The 18,961-nt window shown below is 49.5% G+C and overlaps 1 protein-coding gene across 1 annotated transcript in view; it reads right to left on the bottom strand.

Annotated features, from left to right (window-relative positions):
* The window catches only part of EPHX2 (epoxide hydrolase 2), a 143,184-nt gene that overhangs the window by 99,715 nt on the left and 24,508 nt on the right, over positions 1-18,961 (bottom strand). The window contains exons 5-6 of the mRNA XM_040348146.1: positions 17,778-17,900; positions 6,700-6,774 (exon numbers count right to left, since the gene is read on the bottom strand). Coding sequence (XP_040204080.1) covers positions 6,700-6,774; positions 17,778-17,900 — 198 coding nt within the window. The remainder of the gene's footprint in view (positions 1-6,699; positions 6,775-17,777; positions 17,901-18,961) is intronic.

Genomic DNA, 18,961 nt, shown 5'->3' with positions numbered 1-18,961 from the left:
GGACATTTGCAGTCACTGGGCCTAATGGTGTCTACTAGATGATATGTGGACATGGAATTTATCTGGGGTCACTATATGACATGTGGACTAGGAGTACACTTGAAGTCACCAGACACATTGGATTCACTGAATGACACATGGACTGGGAGCACTTGGACTGGAAGCATACTTGGAGTTACTAGATGACACATCAACTGGTAGTGCATTTGGAGTTACAGGGCACACTAGAGTCTACTAGATCACATGCGGACTGGGAGCACATTTGAAATTACTGGAAACACTGTCATCTCCTAGAAAGGAACCACACTTGGAGTCACTGGGTGTACTGGTGTCACTATATGACACACGGACTGGGAGCGCATTTGTAGTCACTGGGCCAACTGGTGTCTACTAAATAGCTTGTGGACATGGAAATCATTTGGGGTCACTAGATGAAATGTGGACTAGGATCACATTTAAAGTCACTGGGCGCACTAGTGTCACTAGATGACACCTCAATTGGGAACTCACTTGGAAACACTGGGTGTGTTGGAGTCACTAAATGACACATTGACTGGGAGCGCATTTGGAGTCACAATGGAATTTATCTGGGGGTCACAAAATGACATGTGGACTAGGAATGCACTTGGAGTCACCAGGCACATTGGATTCACTGGATGGTGAACTGGGAGCATAGATGGAGTCACTGGGCTCACTGAAGTCACTAGATCAGGGGTCTCCAAACTATGGCCCTCAGGAACTACAATTCCGGGAACAATTTCAGGAACTACAATTCCCATCATGTCTAGTCATGTCTCTGAAAGAGTTTTACAATGCCTTAAGGGACGTGTACTAAAATCATTGGATGGCAAGTAGACTAGGAGCACATTTGAATTCACTGGGCACACCGTTGTCAACTAGATAGATTAGAAGCATACTTGGAATCATTGGGCATACTGAAATCACTAGGTGACACATCAACTGGAAGCTCATTTGGATATATTGGGGGCACTTGTTGACACATCAACTGGGCGTGTACTTGGAGTCATTGGGCACACTGGTGTCACTGGATGACACATGGACTGGGAGTGCATTTGGACTGGGAGCACTTGAAGTCATTGGGCACAATTGTGTCTACTATATGGAACTTGGACTGGAAGCGTAATTGAAGTCACTAGATGACACATGAACTTGGAGTGCATTTGGAGTCAGAGAGCACAATGGACTTTTCTAGATCACGCTGGAGTGACTAGATGATACCTCAACTGGGAACTCACTTGGAAACACTGGGCGCGCTGGAGTCACTAAATTACACATTGACTGGAAGTAAACTTAGAGTCTCTGGGCACACTGGGGTCACTAGCTGACACATGGACTGGGAGTGCACTTGGATTTAGAGTTACAAGATGACACGTGGACTGGGAGTGCACTTGAAGTCACTGGGCGTAGTGGAGTCACTAGATGACATGTCAACTAGAAGCTTGTTTGTAAACACTGGGCATACTGGATAAACTGGGAGCGTACATGGAGTCACTGGAATGACATGTGAACTGGAAGTGTCCTTGGAGTCTACAGGATAAAATGTGGGCTGGTAGTGCACTTGAGGTCACCAGATGACACATGGACTGGGAGTGCATTTGGAGTCACTGGGCACACTTGCAGGAGCCTACTAGATTAAATGTGGACTGGGAGCACTTGAGGTCATTGGGCACACTGGTATCTACTAGATGGTATGTGGACTGGAAGCATACTTGAAGTAACTAGATGACACATCAACTAGGAGAGCATTTGGAGTCAATGGGCACACTGGAGTCTACTTGATCACATGTGAACTGGGAGCACATTTAAAATTCCTGAGCAAACTGGTGTCTACTAGATGGCAAATGAATAGGAAGTATACTTGGATTCACTGGGTGAACTGGAGCCACTATAGGACACATGGACTGGGAGCATATTTGGAGTCACCAGGAGGACTGGAGTCACTAGATGACACCTCAACTGGGAACTCACTTTGAAACACTGTTTGAGCTGGAGTCACTAAATGACACATTGACTGAAAGTGTACTGAGCACACTGGAGTTTACTAGATCACGTGTGGATTGGAATGCGCTTAGAGTCTCTGGGCACACTGGAGACACTAATTGACACGCGGATTGGAGCGCACTTTGAGTCACTTGGCATACTGAAGTCACTAGACGACAGCTAGACTGGGAAAAAATTTGAATTCACTGGGCCTACTGGTGTCAACTAGATGGCACGTGGACAGTAAGCCCATTTGGGGACACACGGAGTGTACTTGGAGTCACTGGGCATGCTGAAGTCACTAGATGACATGCAGACTAGGAGTACACTTGAAGTCACTGGGCACTCTGGAGTCACTAGATGACAGGTGGACTGGGAAGGCACTTGAGTTCAATAGTCACATTGCAGTCTACTAGATGACATATGGACTGGGAGCACGTTTGGAGTCACTGGGCATACTGAAGTAGCTAGGTGACATATGGACTGGGAGTACGTTTGGAGTCACTGGGCATACTGAAGTCACTAGATGAAAGGTAGACTTGGAGCACATTTGAAGTCACTGGGCACACTGGTGTCTACTGGAATCACTGGGTTCCCTAGAGTCACTAGATGACTCATCAACTGGAAGCTCATTATGGCAATACTGGGTGCACTGGAGTCATTAGCTGACTATTGAACTGGAAGCATACTTGGAGTCACTGGGCACACTGGAGTCACTAATTGACAAGTGGACTGGGAGCGCACTCGGAGTCACTCGGCATACTGAAGTCATTAGTAGACTGGGAGCACATTTAAATTCACTGGGCCTACTGGTGCCAACTAGATGGCACGTGGACAGTAAGCCCATTTGGGGACACACTTGAAGTCACTGGGCACTCTGGAGTCACTAGATGACAGGTGGACTGGGAAGGCGCTTGAGTTCAATAGGCACATTGGAGTCTACTAGATGACACATGGACTGGGAGCACGTTTGGAGTCACTGGGCATAATGAAGTCACTAGATGAAAGGTAAACTGGGAGCACATTTGAAGTCACTGGGCACACTGGTGTCTACTAGAGGGTACGTAGATTGGAAGTGTACTTGGAATCACTGGGTGTATAAGGCCCCCGTACACACGACCAAACATGTCTGCTGAAACTGGTCCGCGGACCAGTTTCAGCAGACATGTTCGGTCGTGTGTACGGCCGATCGGACAGGATTCCAGCGTACATTTGCCCGCCAGACCGTTTTCGAGCGGACAAATGTTTCTAAACTTGCTTAGAAACATGCCCGCTGGAATACTGTCCGTCGGACATGTTCGATCGTCTGTACAGACTTACCGTACATGTCCGAGCAGCCGCCATCCCTCGCATGCGTAGAATGACTTTGACGCATGCGTGGAAGCATTGACCTTTCAGCGTCGCGCACGTCGCCACGACGGCGCGAACACGTCACCGCGCTGTCTGTCCGCGCGGATAGTCTCTCATTTCTGTATGATGGTGTGTACAGCCATCATACAGAAATCTCCGGGCAGGCATGTCCGCTGAAAACGGTACGGCGGACCGTTTTCAGCGGACATGTTTACCCGTGTGTACAAGGCCTTAGAGTCACTAGATGACACATCAACTGGAAGCTCATTATGGGAATACTGGGTGCACTGGAGTCACTAGCTGACGTGGACTGGAAGTGTACTTGGAGTCATGATGCACCCTGATAGATAAAGTCGGCATCCAGGTGAGGATGAAAACATTTTTCTCTTTATTTCGGCCAAGGTACACGTTCCAAACAGAGCCATCAGAACTCCCAGAGGCTGGATGCAGGCATGAAGGACACAGAAAGTACATGGACACAGGTAAGTACTTCAACAGACAACACTGAGCCATGCATCACTTCACAATTGAAGACACCACCAATCAGGGAAGCCGTCTCTTGAATTGCTGTGTCAATGATTAGTAAAGCCCTCCTCCTCATCATCATTTTTTTGCTAGAAAATTACATAGAACCCTCAAACATTTACAAAAAGGAATCAAACAGAAGGAACAGTAAAGTTCAAATTGATAAACAGCGCTCAGTATTGGTATTAATGTCCAATTGGATAAAGTGCATTCATTGGGGTGCAGGTTTTATAGATCGTAGATGTGAACTGGGAGCACTACGGGCGGGACTACAGCGGCGATCCGGAAGTGACGAGTGCGTTCCAGCCGTGCGCTCCACCAGCGCTCTATCCAGGAAGGGACTCGGCGTTTCGATTCTCGACCGAACCCCTGGGGATACGAACACCGGTTGGAATCTGCTTACACTGCTTTTAATGAGTGTTTACATCTACTTAATGGTACGTGCATTGAGAGCGGGGTTTTGATTGTGAAGGGGTGTATATATTGTATCAATTAAACGGGATTACACTATTTTGGCATCCTCTTGTATTTTATATGGAGCTTTACCTTCACTGATCCCTACTTTGGAGCGGATGATCGAGCACAAAGATACCTTTCAGTGCCTGTTTTTACTTAGCCTTCTGGTGAGTGAATACCCCAAAGGGGAGTGTGCCCCACGTGTGGTGTCTCTTTCGGGAAAAGGTGTAGGACTATCTTCACATCTACGATCTATAAAACCTGCACCCCAATGAATGCACTTTATCCAATTGGACATTAATACCAATACTGAGCGCTGTTTATCAATTTGAACTTTACTGTTCCTTCTGTTTGATTCCTTTTTGTAATTGCTTGCTGCATTGCCAATTGACAATGGCCCAGATTCAAGAAGCTATTGCGCCCGCGCAACCATAGGTTGCGCGGCGCAATAGCTGTTTTGCTCCCGCGTAGCGAATGCCCCTGATTCAGGAACATCGCTATGCGGACTGCAGCCTAGGATATGACAGACATAAGCCTCCTTATGCCTTCATATCTCAGGCTGCATTCTTGTGTTGGCCGCTAGGGGGCGCGGCCATTGTGATCGGCGTATAGTATGCAAATTGCATACTACCACCGATTCACAAAAGTTGTGCGGGCCCTGCGCACGCAAGGTACGGAGTTTCCGTACGGCGACTTTAGCGCAAGGTTGCTCCTGCTATAGCAGGGGCAGCCAATGCTAAAGTATAGCCGCCCTTCCCGCTCGCCCTTTCACGTCGTTTACGTAAGTGATTCGTGAATGGCGCTGGACGCCATTCACGTTCACTTAGAAGCAAATGACGTCCTTGCGACGTCATTTGCCGCAATGCACGTCGGGAAAGATTCCTGACGGAGCATGCGCTGTTCGCTCGGCGCGGGAGCACGCCTAATTTAAATGATTCCCGCCCCCGGCGGGATCATTTACATTAGGCGCCCTTACGCCGGGCTATTTAGCATAGCGCCCGCGCAATTTACGGAGCTACTGCTCCGTGAATCGCGGGCATATCAAAATATTTGCGTGGGCGCAGAGCAAAAATCGTTGCCCTTTGCCCACGCAAATATTGCGCGGATCTACCTGAATCTGGCCCAATGTATTTAAATAGCTGCTGTCCACACAATTATTAACCAGTTCTGTCATCTGAACCCGGTAACATATTTTTTATTTTTGATCTAGGTCTCTTAATACTGACATATAGAGATAATTACTTTGTCCCATATGATCAATATTATTTAGTCAGATTCAGACTGCAGATCGGTATACGGACCAAGGCGCTGAGTAGTGCCACTAGTAGGCCCTGTGTTGCACTTTATTTTAACCCTCAAACATTATATATGTTTTTTTTAGCAGAGACCCTAGAGAATACAATGGCGGTCATTGCAACTTTTTATCTTGCACGGTATTTGCGCAGCAATTCTTCAAAACACGTTTTTTTGGAAAAAAAAGTTTCATGCTTTAAAAAAAAAGAAAACAGTAAAGTTAGCCCAATTTATTTTGCATAATGTGAAAGATGAAGTTACGCCGAGTAAATAGATACTTAACATGCCAAAATTGCACATGCTCGTGGAATGGCGCCAAACTTTGCTACTTAAAAATCCCCATAGGCGACGCTTTAATTTTTTTTTACTGGTTACATGTTTTGAGTTACAGAGGTCTAGGGCTATAATTATTTCTCTCGCTCTAACGTTCGCGACGACACCTCACATGTGTGGTTTGAACACCTTTTTCATATGTGGGCGGGACTTACGTATGCGTTCGCTTCTTCGATCAAAAATTTGGATCACTTTTATTCCTATTACAAGGAATGTAAACATCCCATGTAATAGGAATATGACATGACAGGTCCTCTTTACAGTGAGATATGGGGTCAATAAGACCCCACATCTCACCTCTAGGCTGGGAAGCCTATAATAAAAAAAAAACAATCCTGGCTTCCCAGCCAAGGCAGCGCCGTTTTTTTGAATGCAGACCATCTGGCGACCATCTGATCCGCCGGAAATCTCTATGGTCAAGAACCGGGGCCGGCGGATCCTGTCACCGACTCACCGATCGCACAGGTGAGTCGGTAGAAACACCAGAGGTGGGGGGCGGGGGGGACTTCCCGTCCGCCTAGCCTGCCTCTTCATACCACCTGCATCTTCCTATTGGCCATTGAGGCTGCCCTTTATAGAAAGGGACTAATAGGAATGTGTGGTGAGCAGGAGGTATCGCCAACCTTTGACACCACCTACAGCATTTTTTTATTATTACTTTTTATGACATCGTCCCTTATTACCACATTCTGTAGTATTATGGCTTTTTTGGGGGGTGGGAGGGACAGTGCCCTATCTTACCTTTACTGAAACAAACCCATGGGAGACATTGTCCGGGTCCGCTGCGATTGGTAGGATCTCTTCATTCTCCAGGATCTGCAATGATAGATTTTACAGCTTTTATAGTCTTTATTTTTTTGGTGGTATTTTTGTCTTTTAGAAAGACGTGGGAATACATTCAGCATAACCCCTCGTCACCCAGCCCTGATGTCTCTATAACGGGGCTATTACGCCTGGAGGAGGAAGGTCTACCTAATGACATGACCACTGTGATTGGCTGGCACAATGGTCACATAATCGAGAGCCGGTCCCGCTGTCTTGGACAACTCGTTCACTGCGCTGGGAGCGAGCAAGTGCACTCTCAGAAAAGAAGCCTGTGCCACCCCATAGACACATACAGGATATGCAGCATGTGGTTGTTAGAGCCCACTAGTAACCCCCAGCTCTGCTGACCCCCCACTCAGTAGCAACTCCCAGCTCTGCTGATCCCCCACTTGGTAGCGACTCTTGGCTCCGCTGATCCCCCACTAAGTAGCAACTCCCAGCTCTGCTGATCCCCCACTCAGTAGCGACTCCCAGCTCTGCTGATCCCCCCACTCAGTAGCGACTCCCAGCTCTGCTGATCCCCCCACTCAGTAGCAACTCCCAGCTCTGCTGATCCCCCCACTCAGTAGCGACTCTCGGCTCTGCTGATCCCCCCACTAAGTAGCGACTCTCAGCTCTGCTGATCCCCCCACTAAGTAGCGACTCCCAGCTCTGCTGATCCCCCCACTCAGTAGCGACTCCCAGCTCTGCTGATCCCCCCACTCAGTAGCGACTCTCGGCTCTGCTGATCCCCCCACTAAGTAGCGACTCTCAGCTCTGCTGATCCCCCCACTAAGTAGCGACTCCCAGCTCTGCTGATCCCCCCACTCAGTAGCAACTCCCAGCTCTGCTGATCCCCCCACTAAGTAGCGACTCCCAGCTCTGCTGATCCCCCCACTAAGTAGCGACTCCCAGCTCTGCTGATCCCCCCACTCAGTAGCGACTCCCAGCTCTGCTGATCCCCCCACTCAGTAGCGACTCCCAGCTCTGCTGATCCCCCCACTCAGTAGCGACTCCCAGCTCTGCTGATCCCCCCACTCAGTAGCGACTCCCAGCTCTGCTGATCCCCCCACTAAGTAGCGACTCCCAGCTCTGCTGATCCCCCCACTAAGTAGCGACTCCCAGCTCTGCTGATCCCCCCACTAAGTAGCGACTCTCAGCTCTGCTGATCCCCCCACTCAGTAGCGACTCCCAGCTCTGCTGATCCCCCCACTCAGTAGCGACTCCCAGCTCTGCTGATCCCCCCACTAAGTAGCGACTCCCAGCTCTGCTGATCCCCCACTAAGTAGCGACTCCCAGCTCTGCTGATCCCCCCACTAAGTAGCGACTCCCAGCTCTGCTGATCCCCCACTAAGTAGCGACTCCCAGCTCTGCTGATCCCCCCACTAAGTAGCGACTCCCAGCTCTGCTGATCCCCCCACTAAGTAGCGACTCCCAGCTCTGCTGATCCCCCCACTCAGTAGCGACTCCCAGCTCTGCTGATCCCCCCACTCAGTAGCGACTCCCAGCTCTGCTGATCCCCCCACTCAGTAGCGACTCCCAGCTCTGCTGATCCCCCCACTAAGTAGCGACTCCCAGCTCTGCTGATCCCCCACTAAGTAGCGACTCCCAGCTCTGCTGATCCCCCCACTAAGTAGCGACTCCCAGCTCTGCTGATCCCCCACTAAGTAGCGACTCCCAGCTCTGCTGATCCCCCCACTAAGTAGCGACTCCCAGCTCTGCTGATCCCCCCACTAAGTAGCGACTCCCAGCTCTGCTGATCCCCCCACTCAGTAGCGACTCCCAGCTCTGCTGATCCCCCCACTCAGTAGCGACTCCCAGCTCTGCTGATCCCCCCACTCAGTAGCGACTCCCAGCTCTGCTGATCCCCCCACTAAGTAGCGACTCCCAGCTCTGCTGATCCCCCCACTAAGTAGCGACTCCCAGCTCTGCTGATCCCCCCACTCAGTAGCGACTCCCAGCTCTGCTGATCCCCCCACTCAGTAGCGACTCCCAGCTCTGCTGATCCCCCCACTCAGTAGCGACTCCCAGCTCTGCTGATCCCCCCACTCAGTAGCGACTCCCAGCTCTGCTGATCCCCCCACTCAGTAGCGACTCCCAGCTCTGCTGATCCCCCACTAAGTAGCGACTCCCAGCTCTGCTGATCCCCCCACTAAGTAGCGACTCCCAGCTCTGCTGATCCCCCCACTAAGTAGCGACTCCCAGCTCTGCTGATCCCCCCACTAAGTAGCGACTCCCAGCTCTGCTGATCCCCCACTCAGTAGCAACTCCCAGCTCTGCTGATCCCCCACTCAGTAGCAACTCCCAGCTCTGCTGATCCCCCACTCAGTAGCAACTCCCAGCTCTGCTGATCCCCCACTCAGTAGCAACTCCCAGCTCTGCTGATCCCCCACTCAGTAGCAACTCCCAGCTCTGCTGATCCCCCACTCAGTAGCAACTCCCGGCTCTGCACATGTATGTACATGTATGATCAACATGTACAAATATATAAGGGGTCCATACAGTGAACTTGGTGTTGAGTTATTCACTTTACGTCAACAGTGAGGACAAGGGGGCACTCTTTACGTCTAGAGGAAAAGAGATTTCATCTCCAAATACGGAAAGGTTTTTTCACAGTAAGAGCTGTGAAAATGTGGAACAGACTCCCTCCAGAGGTGGTTCGGGCCAGCTCAGTAGATTGCTTCAAGAAAGGCCTGGATACTTTCCTAAATGTACATAAAATAACTGAGTACTAAGATTTATAGGTAAAGTTGATCCAGGGTAAATCCGATTGCCTCTCGGGGGATCAGGAAGGAATTTTTTTCCCCTGCTGTAGCAAATTGGATCATGCTCTGCTGGGGTTTTTTGCCTTCCTCTGGATCAACTGTGGGTATGGAGTTGGGTGTATAGGATTGTACTGTGTTTTTTATTTTGTTTTTTTTTGTTTTTTTGTGGTTGAACTGGATGGACTTGTGTCTTTTTTCAACCTGACTAACTATGTAACTATGCAACTATGCTGATCCCCCACTCGGTAGCGACTCTTGGCTCTGCTGATCCCCCCACTAAGTAGCGACTCCCAGCTCTGCTGGATCCCCCCACTAAGTAGAGACTCCCAGCTCTGCTGATCCCCCCACTAAGTAGCGACTCCCAGCTCTGCTGATCCCCCCACTCAGTAGCGACTCCCATCTGTGCTGATCCCCCCACTCAGTAGCGACTCCCATCTGTGCTGATCCCCCCACTCAGTAGTGACTCTGAGCTGTGCTGACCCCCCCCACTCAGTAGCAACGCCCTGCTCTGCTGATCCCCCACTCAGTAGTAACGCCCAGCTCTGCTGATCCCCCCCACTCAGTAGCAACAACCCAGCTCTGCTGATCCCCCCCCCCCCACTCAGTAGCAACGCCCAACTCTGCTGATCCCCCACTCAGTAGTAACGCCCAGCTCTGCTGATCCCTCACTCAGTAGTAACGCCCAGCTCTGCTGATCCCTCACTCAGTAGTAACCCCACTCACCTCCTGCTATATTGCTCCCACACTGCACACTATGTGACATTATTAGTTTCTCCTGCTCCGGTCCCCCAGCTCTGCTGATTCTCTGCTGCTCAGTCCTGTCTCTCCGGTCCATACTCGCCTTCTGCTATAGCGCTCCCATGTTGAACACCACATGTGCTGTCTGCTAGTTTCTCCACTCCAGTCCAGGCCCCGCTCACCCTCCTGCTTCTCCTCGCTGCACACCAGATGTGACATCTGCACCAGACACGCCCAGAATATATACACACATGAACCAGAAGTGACCGATGATGACACCTTTCCGGTTCACTTGTTGGCTTTCCCAGTGCATCCTGGGTTATCTCATACCTGCAAATACCTCCCAAACAAAGCAAAGCCAACTCTGAATAAAAGCCCCTCAAAATCGTCAGGTGTCGCAAGCGAGCCTTGTCATAGATTTCTATGGAGGGTTTGGAGACGCTTTGAAGCATTAAAAAAGTAATAAGGGGTATAATTTTTGAAGCAAAGTGTAACAGGAGTCACTTTTGGGCACAGATTGAGCCAGGAGATGGGGTACACATGTTGGATTGCTTTGGCGTGGACAGTGATTTACAGTATATTCCTTAATGCCTGCAAAGAATATTCTATGACTCATTTCTATGCTTAGCCCTGACTAGTGACATGCTAATTGAGTCAGGGCCTGGAAGACATTCCATTGTCCTTGTGTAAAGGTGTTAATCCAGGTCTGCTCCCAGACCTCTAATTATGTATGCTAAATACTGTTTATGTGTGGAATGTACTTGTCGGAGACAGAGCGTCTGTCTGGGGATGTGGATTGGAAGGAGATCATTGTGTGATGGTGTTTTGTTTGTTATGCTGTTAATGAAGGAATGTTTAGTAATTAGCCTTAGTGTGTGATTAGGGGGGAGGAGATTTCATTGTCCCTTTGAATACTTCCATGCCTTGTACTGTATATAAGCTGAGAAGAAACCATTAAAGATGTCTTCATTTGAAACCAGAGAACACGGAGCAAGCCTCGTTATTCTGGGAAATGGGAGGCCTGCTGGTTTGTCTGTGTGTCAGATGAGCTGTCGTAGTTGATGAAAGGTCGTAAACGGTAGTGACCGTTACACAAAGCAAACACCATGTTAACAGGACTGAAAGGTAACCATTTTATTTAGTGACAGGTGCTTTGATTGGTATTTAGAGCGGCCAATGTCATATTTTGAAGCAAATGTAAATGAGCCCTTAATGTGTACAGCTCCCGTTTACATATCCATTGTTGTTACTAGTTTAAAAACCTACCTAGACAGTCATAACTGCTCTCTACATGTCCAGGTTCTTCTTTCTGCTTAATAGTGCAGCACAGTGAATGTTGCTGTGGAAATTTCAAGATGTATTTAAAGCGGTGGTTCACCCTTAGAGGGCACTTTTTCCCCTTAGAATCCTGCTAGTTTTTACTAGGGGAATCGGCTATTTGTTTTAAAATATGAGCATTACTTACCCGTTTACGAGATGCATCCTCTTCGTCGCTTCCGGGTATGGGCTGCGGGAATGGGCGTTCCTTCTTGATTGACAGTCTTCCGAGAGGCTTCCGACGGTCGCATCCATCGCGTCACGATTTTCCGAAAGAAGCCGAACGTCGGTGCGCAGGCGCAGTATAGAGCCGCACCGACGTTCGGCTTCTTTCGGCTACGAGTGACGCGATGGATGCGACCGTCGGAAGCCTCTCGGAAGACTGTCAATCAAGAAGGAACGCCCGCTCCCGAAGACCCATACCCGGAAGCGACGGAAGAAGATGCATCTCGAAAACGGGTAAGTACTGCTCATATTTTAATACAAATAGCCGATTCCCCTAGACCGAACGAGCAGGAATCTAAGGGGAGAAAAAAAAAAAAAATGTTATAAATGGGTGAACTCCCGCTTTAATATGTATTGTCATAGTGTAGCCCAGTGTTTAGTACTTCCGTAACCCGGTCTAAAGAGCCAACTGGGGCAGTCTGACGCCTCGCACACACGGCCGAGGAACTCGACGTGCCAAACACGTCGAGTTCCTCAGCGAGTTCGAGAGCTCCCATAGAACAACGAGAAAATAGAGAACATGTTCTCTATTTTCTCGACGAGTTCCTCGGCGGCTCCATCGGGCCGAAAGTGTACACACGACAGAGTTTCTCGGCAGAATCAGGCTCTGACCGAGTTTCTCGCCGAATTCTGCCGAGAAACTCTGTCGTGTGTACGAGGCCTCAGGCTGGTTGAATCCCGTCTGGTAGTAAAAAATGTCTTAAGGTTGGAGTGTGATGTTTGCGGCGTGGGCGTGTGTCCGCCGGCGAGGGGCCCTCTGTGCATTAGCACGGACGATCGTTGAGGAGGGGATATGCTCACTCCGCAAGGACATTAGAGGTTATAAGCGGATGTGCGCTCTTGTCTCTGCTGTGTCTGATCAGCATGGTTGGGATTCGTAGCGCACACCTGTACATAGCCTTCATTCCACCTACAATAATGTTTTGGGGCCAGATTCTCGTAGAATGTCGTATCTATGCGGCGGCGTAACGTATCCGATTTACGTTACGCCGCCGCAAGTTTTTCAGCCAAGTGCTTTATTCACAAAGCACTTGCCTGTAAAGTTGCGGTCGCGTATCGTAAATCACCTGGCGGAATTCAAATTTGGTCGGGTAGGGGGCGTGTATCATTTAAATGAAGAGCGTCCCCGCGCCTAACGAACTGCGCATGCGCCGTCCGTAAAATATCCCAGTGTGCATTGCTCTAAATGACGTCGCAGGGACGTCATTGGTTTCGACGTGAACGTAAATGACGTCCAGCCCAATTCACGGACGACTTACGCAAACGACGCGGGAACGACGGCCATACTTAACATTGTTGCGTCGCACTTAGGCCACCATATAGCAGGGGCAACATTACGCCGGGAAAAGCAGAACGTAAACGTCGTAACTTTACTGCGTCGGCCGCGCGTACGTTCGGGAATTCGCGTATCTAGCCAATTTGCATACTTGACGCGGAAATCGACGGAAGCGCCACCTAGCGGGCAAAAAAAAAAATTGCAGTTACGATCCGACGGCGTAAGACACTTACGCCTGTCGGATCTAATATCTATGCGTAACTGATTCTAAGAATCAGTCGCATAGATACGACGGGCCAAATTAGGACTTACGACGGCGTACATGGCGCTGCGCCGTCGTAAGTCCTTTGAGAATCTGGGCCATAGTCTGAATATGCGTTATTCTATGGAATGGCGCAAAATAAGGATTCCTATCAGCGGTAATATGAGAGCTCGTGAGCGTTTTCAGAGTCAGGGAAGGCGTCCATGTTTTAAAAGCAATACGGCTTTGTTTGCTACTAGCATGCATGCATTCCCTGCCTGCACACGCCCATAAGACTTTAGTCAGCATCGTATTGTATTCATATCACTCTGTTGAACAAACAGAGGCCTAAACTGTCCACACAGGTTATACCAACTAATAAGATTCCAACTGCCATTTTTTTATTAAAAAAACTTTGCTGTAGAGCTGCACGATTCTGGAAAAAATGAGAATCGCGATTATTTTGCTTAGAATAAAGATCACGATTCTCGTGCGGTGACGAGGCTGCACTGATACGGCACTTGCGAGACTGCGCAGCGCACTTATGTTGCTACCCCTCCCCACCCATGGCAAATATACAGCATATACTCGAGTATAAGCCAAGCTTTCCAGGATTTTTTTTGTGCTGAAAATGCCCCCCTCGGCTTACACTCGAGTCATCTTTTTGCGCCTGGTCTCCCAGACTTTGGAGACCCGGTACTGGCCGGGCGTAGGTCCTCTGGACCCCAACCTTGGCACATATGTAGCCCCACTCTACAAGTGTGCGAAGTTTGTTGTCCGGGGGACCTACGGCTGGGAAGCACCGATTTTTCAAAGTCGGGCACCCCTTCCATAGACTCCCATGTTAAATGGTAATTTCTCTGGTGACTTTGAGGACCCGGTACCGGCCGGTCGTAGGTCCCCTGGACCCGAAACTTGGCACACATGTAGCCCCATTTCTCCCCTATAAGTGTGCAAAGGTTGTTGTTTGGGGGCCTACGGCTGGGGAGCACCGATTTTTCAAATCCGGGCACCCCTTTCATAGACTCCCATGTTAAACGTCAGTCTAGTCATGGGCACAGTGAGGCATGGGCACAGTGAGGCATGCAGATGGACACCCCCTAGGCTTTTACTCGAGTCAATGGGCCAGATTCAGAGAGATTCGCCCATCTTTAGGCGGGCGTAGCGTATCTCAGATACACTACGCCGCCGTAAGTTTGAGCAAGTTGTGTATTCACATAGAACTTGCGCTGAAACTTACAGCGGCGCAGTGTAAGCCCGCCTAATTCAAAATAGGCTGGTTGGGGGCGTGTACTATGTAAAATAGTAGTGACCCCACGTTTTTGACGCGTTTTTAACGAACGGCGCATGCGCCGTCCGTGGACGTATCCCAGTGCGCATGCTCCAAATGACGTCGGCAAATCGTCATGCTTTCGACGTGAATGTAAATTACGTCCAGCCCTATTCGCAAACGACTTACGCAAACAACGTAAAAAATTCAAAACTCGACGCGGGAACGACGGCCATACTTAACATTGGTACGCCACACTTACGCCACCATATAGCAGGGGTAACTATACGCCGGGAAAAGCATACCGTAAACGTCGTAAATGTACTGCGTCGGCCGGGCGTACGTTCGTGAATTCGCGTATCTAGCTAATTTGCATACTCGACGCAGAATTCGACGGAAGCGCCACCTAGCGGCCAGCGTAAATATGCAGTTACGATATGACGGTGTAACACAGTTACGCCAGTCGGATCTACGGGAAATCTATGCGTAACTGATGCTAAGAATCAGGCGCATAGATACGACCGCGCAACTCAGAGATACGCCGTCGCATCTCGTTTGAGAATCTGGCCCAATATGTTTTCCCATTTTTTGGTGGTAAAATTAGGTGCCTCGTCTTATATTCGAGTATATAAAATATATATATATATATATATATATATATATATATATATATATATATATATATATATATATACATATACATACACACATATACATACATACATACATACATACATACACACACACACAGTATATATATATATATATATATATATATATATATATATATATATATATATATATATATATATATATATATATATATAATTTTTTCTTGTTTAGTTTAAATTTGATATAGATTATTCTTTTTTAAATTAACCATTTTAAAATGTAGATCTGTGGGTGGTGCAGCATGGTGAGGACTGAGATCACCCCCTGATATGTCATAGGTTTTCTGTATATCAAGTCCAAGCAAGTAGTCATAATATAAGCTCACATTTGTTTCGGAAAAAGCATGCCATGCCTGCCATCGGATCAATGCTGGTGCGCAGTAACTTAAGTGTTTCCCGGCCGGGGTCTCCGGAGAAACGTGGTACCGCCCACGCCCAGGCATCCACCGCGGCGCATCATGCTCTCTGCTCTGCCGACGTCAGTTCCTGTTGCTGACGTCAGTTCCAGTATCGGTGCCATTTGCATTCCGCGTTGCTTCTCCTCCGGTCCCGGCTACATCCAAGGGACACCTGAAAAAAATCACGGTGATCCAGGCTGGAGATCGCGGGGGAAGGGGGTGAATCGAGATCACGATTCCATATACGATTAATCGTGCAGCTCTACTTTGCTGGTAGTGGACTTTTAGCTAAAAGGGGCCTCAAATGAGGTAAATGAGGCATCACTAAAGGGCAACACATAGGCCCGGATTCACAAAGCACCTACACCGACGTATCTCGAGATACGCCGCGTAAGTGTAAGTATGCGCCGTCGTATCTATGCGCCGTGTCCATAAACTGAGATACGCCTGAAAATAGTCTTCATTCGACCGACATAACTTTCCTACGCCGGCGTATCGTGGGCGCATATTTACGCTGGGCGCATTTGCCGCTCCCATTGATTTTCTATGCACATATGCAAATGAGGGAGATACGCCAATTCACGAACTTAGTTGCGCCCGGTTTGCGCAAGTCGTACGTCCGGCGTAAAGTTATTCCCCATATAGGAGGCGCAACCCATGCAAAGGTATGGACCAGGGAACACAAGCCGTCGTATCTTTTGTCGTTTACGTTGTACGTGAATATGACTTGGCGTAGGTTACGTTCATGTCGTAGGCAGTGATCCGGCGTATCTTAGAGAGTAGTTCCGACGTGATTCTGGGATGAGGCCACGGGACGGCGCATGCGCCGTTCATTTTAAGTACTTCTATGGCGCTTGCCCCATCATTTGCATTGGGTCACGCCTCATTAGCATGGCTCATGCCCACTTCCACCTACGCTGGCTTACGCCAAGGAAACCCAGCGTATCTTTAAGAGCGAGTGGGAGCACTGGCTTCCTGAATACTGTGCTTGCCTCTGTGCGCTGCGTCGGCGTAGCGTATACTAGATACGCTACGGCGGCATAAATATGCGCCGCTGTATGTGAATCCGGGCCATAATGTTCACTATATGTAATGCCCAATTGGACTGTCAGAGACTGTAGACGTAATAGAGGAAATGAGGGTCAGAGAGTGAGGATACATTGGCCCAGATTCAAAGAGATCTGCGCTATATTTGCGGAGGCGCAGGGCAACGATTTTGCCCTGCGCCCACGCAAATATTTTGCGCTGCCCTCGATTCACGGAGCAGTAGCTCCGTAAATTGTGAGGGCGCGCCGGCAAAATTGCCCGGCGTAAGCGCGCGCAATGTAAATGATCCCGCCTGGGGCGGGAATCATTTAAATTAGGCGCGCTCCCGCGCCGAGCGTAGAGCGCATGCTCTGTCGGGAAACTTTCCCGACGTGCATTGCGGCAAATGACGTCGCAAGGACGTCATTTGCTTCAAAGTGAACGTGAATGGCGTCCAGCGCCATTCACGAATCACTTACGCAAACGACGTGAATTTCAAATTTCACGTCGCGGGAACGGCGGCTATACTTTAGCATTGGCTGCCCCTACTATTAGAAGGGGCAGCCTTACGCTAAAGATGCCGTACGGAAACTCCGTACCTTGCGTATGCAGGGCCCGTGCAACATTGTGAATCGGCGTAAGTATGCAATTTGCATACTATACGCTGACCACAATGGGAGCGCCCCCTAGCGGTCAACGCAAGAATGCAGCCTAAAATCTGCGTGGCATAAGAGCCTTATGCCACCCAGATTTTAGGCTGCAGTGGGCGTAACGAGTTCTCTGAATTAGGAGAACTCGTTACGCCGGCGCAAGTCAGCAATTGCGCTGCGTAACCTATGGTTACGCAGGCGCAATTGCTTACTGAATCTGGGCCATTGTTGGCTGGGGATATGCTGCAGAAGACAATACGAAACAGGAACATTTTACATGAGGCTAGTAGAGATCAATGCTATTACCCCAATCAATGTTTTCACTACAGACTGCTGAGGTCTGAGAGCCGCACATCATATACCAAAGGGCTAAGGGCAGCAGGTTGGGCACCAGGGGCATAGGAAAATAGGGAACACAGGCAACACCATGATAGTTACCTGGACTCCTGATAACTCCTCCAGCTCCTTCAAGGCTTTCTCTGTGTCTCTGACCAACACTGTGGAGATGCCCAGTTCCTTGGCCGTCTTCAGGTTGGCACCGATATCATCGAGGAAGATTGTCTGCAAAAAATAATAAGACCGTTCAATGTGAGAGTGCTCACCGAGACAAGAAATAGCCCTAGAAAAATCAGACCTGGCAAGAGTTATATTCAGTGGCCCAGATTCAGGTACATTTGCGCTTTATTTGCGGAGGCACAGGGCAACGATTTTGCCCTGCGCCCCTGCAAATATTTTGTGCTGCCCTCGATTCACGGAGCAGTAGCAAAATTGCCTGGCCAAAATTGCCTGGAGTAAGCGCACGCAATGTAAATGATCCCGCCGGGGGCGGGAATCATTTAAATTAGGCGCGCTCCCGCGCCGAGCGTAGAGCGCATGCTCCGTCGGGAAACTTTCCCGACGTGCATTGCGGCAAATGACGTCGCAAGGACGTCATTTGCTTCAAAGTGAACGTGAATGGCGTCCAGCGGCATTCACGATTCACTTACGCAAACGACGTAGATTTTAAATATCGCGACGCGGGAACGTGGGTATCCTATAGCAGCCCTCAAAATTTCCACTCGCCTGCTCGCATTTTGCGAGTGGATTTTGAGGGCTGGCGAGTGTGGGCTGCCTGGGACCAGGGGGGGGGGGGGGGGGGGGGGGGCGAGCAAGGAGTGAATTTAGGGGAAGAGAGAGGAGAGTCGCCGCTGCCTGGCTCTCCTCTCTCTTACCCAGCACAGGTAGGCTGCAATGGGGACACATGGCTCCACTGGTGACACAGGGCTGCACTGGGGACACAGGGCTGCACTGGTGACACAGGGCTGCACTGGTGACACAGGGCTGCACTGGGGACACAGGGCTGCACTGGGGACACAGGGCTGCACTGGGGACACAGGCTGCACTGGGGACACATAGCTCCACATGGCACATGGTTATTTTTATAACTTAATTCTGCATAAAATATTGTCATTTCATGGGATAATTTATAAGGGTGTGTCTAGGGGCGGTACATGGTGGGGGTTGGGTGGGGCAACTGGTGGCGAGTAACCCTTGAGGCCTGGCTAGTAGCTCAGGACTTGAAATTTTGAGCCCTGTCCTATAGCATTGGCTGCGCCTGCTATTAGGATGTGTAACCTTACGCG

This window comes from Rana temporaria, chromosome 4, assembly GCF_905171775.1.
Source record: "Rana temporaria chromosome 4, aRanTem1.1, whole genome shotgun sequence".
In the NCBI taxonomy this organism is placed as follows: Eukaryota; Metazoa; Chordata; class Amphibia; order Anura; family Ranidae; genus Rana; species Rana temporaria.
Note: the sequence above shows the minus strand (reverse complement) of the source record. Positions and strands in the feature narration are given on the sequence as shown.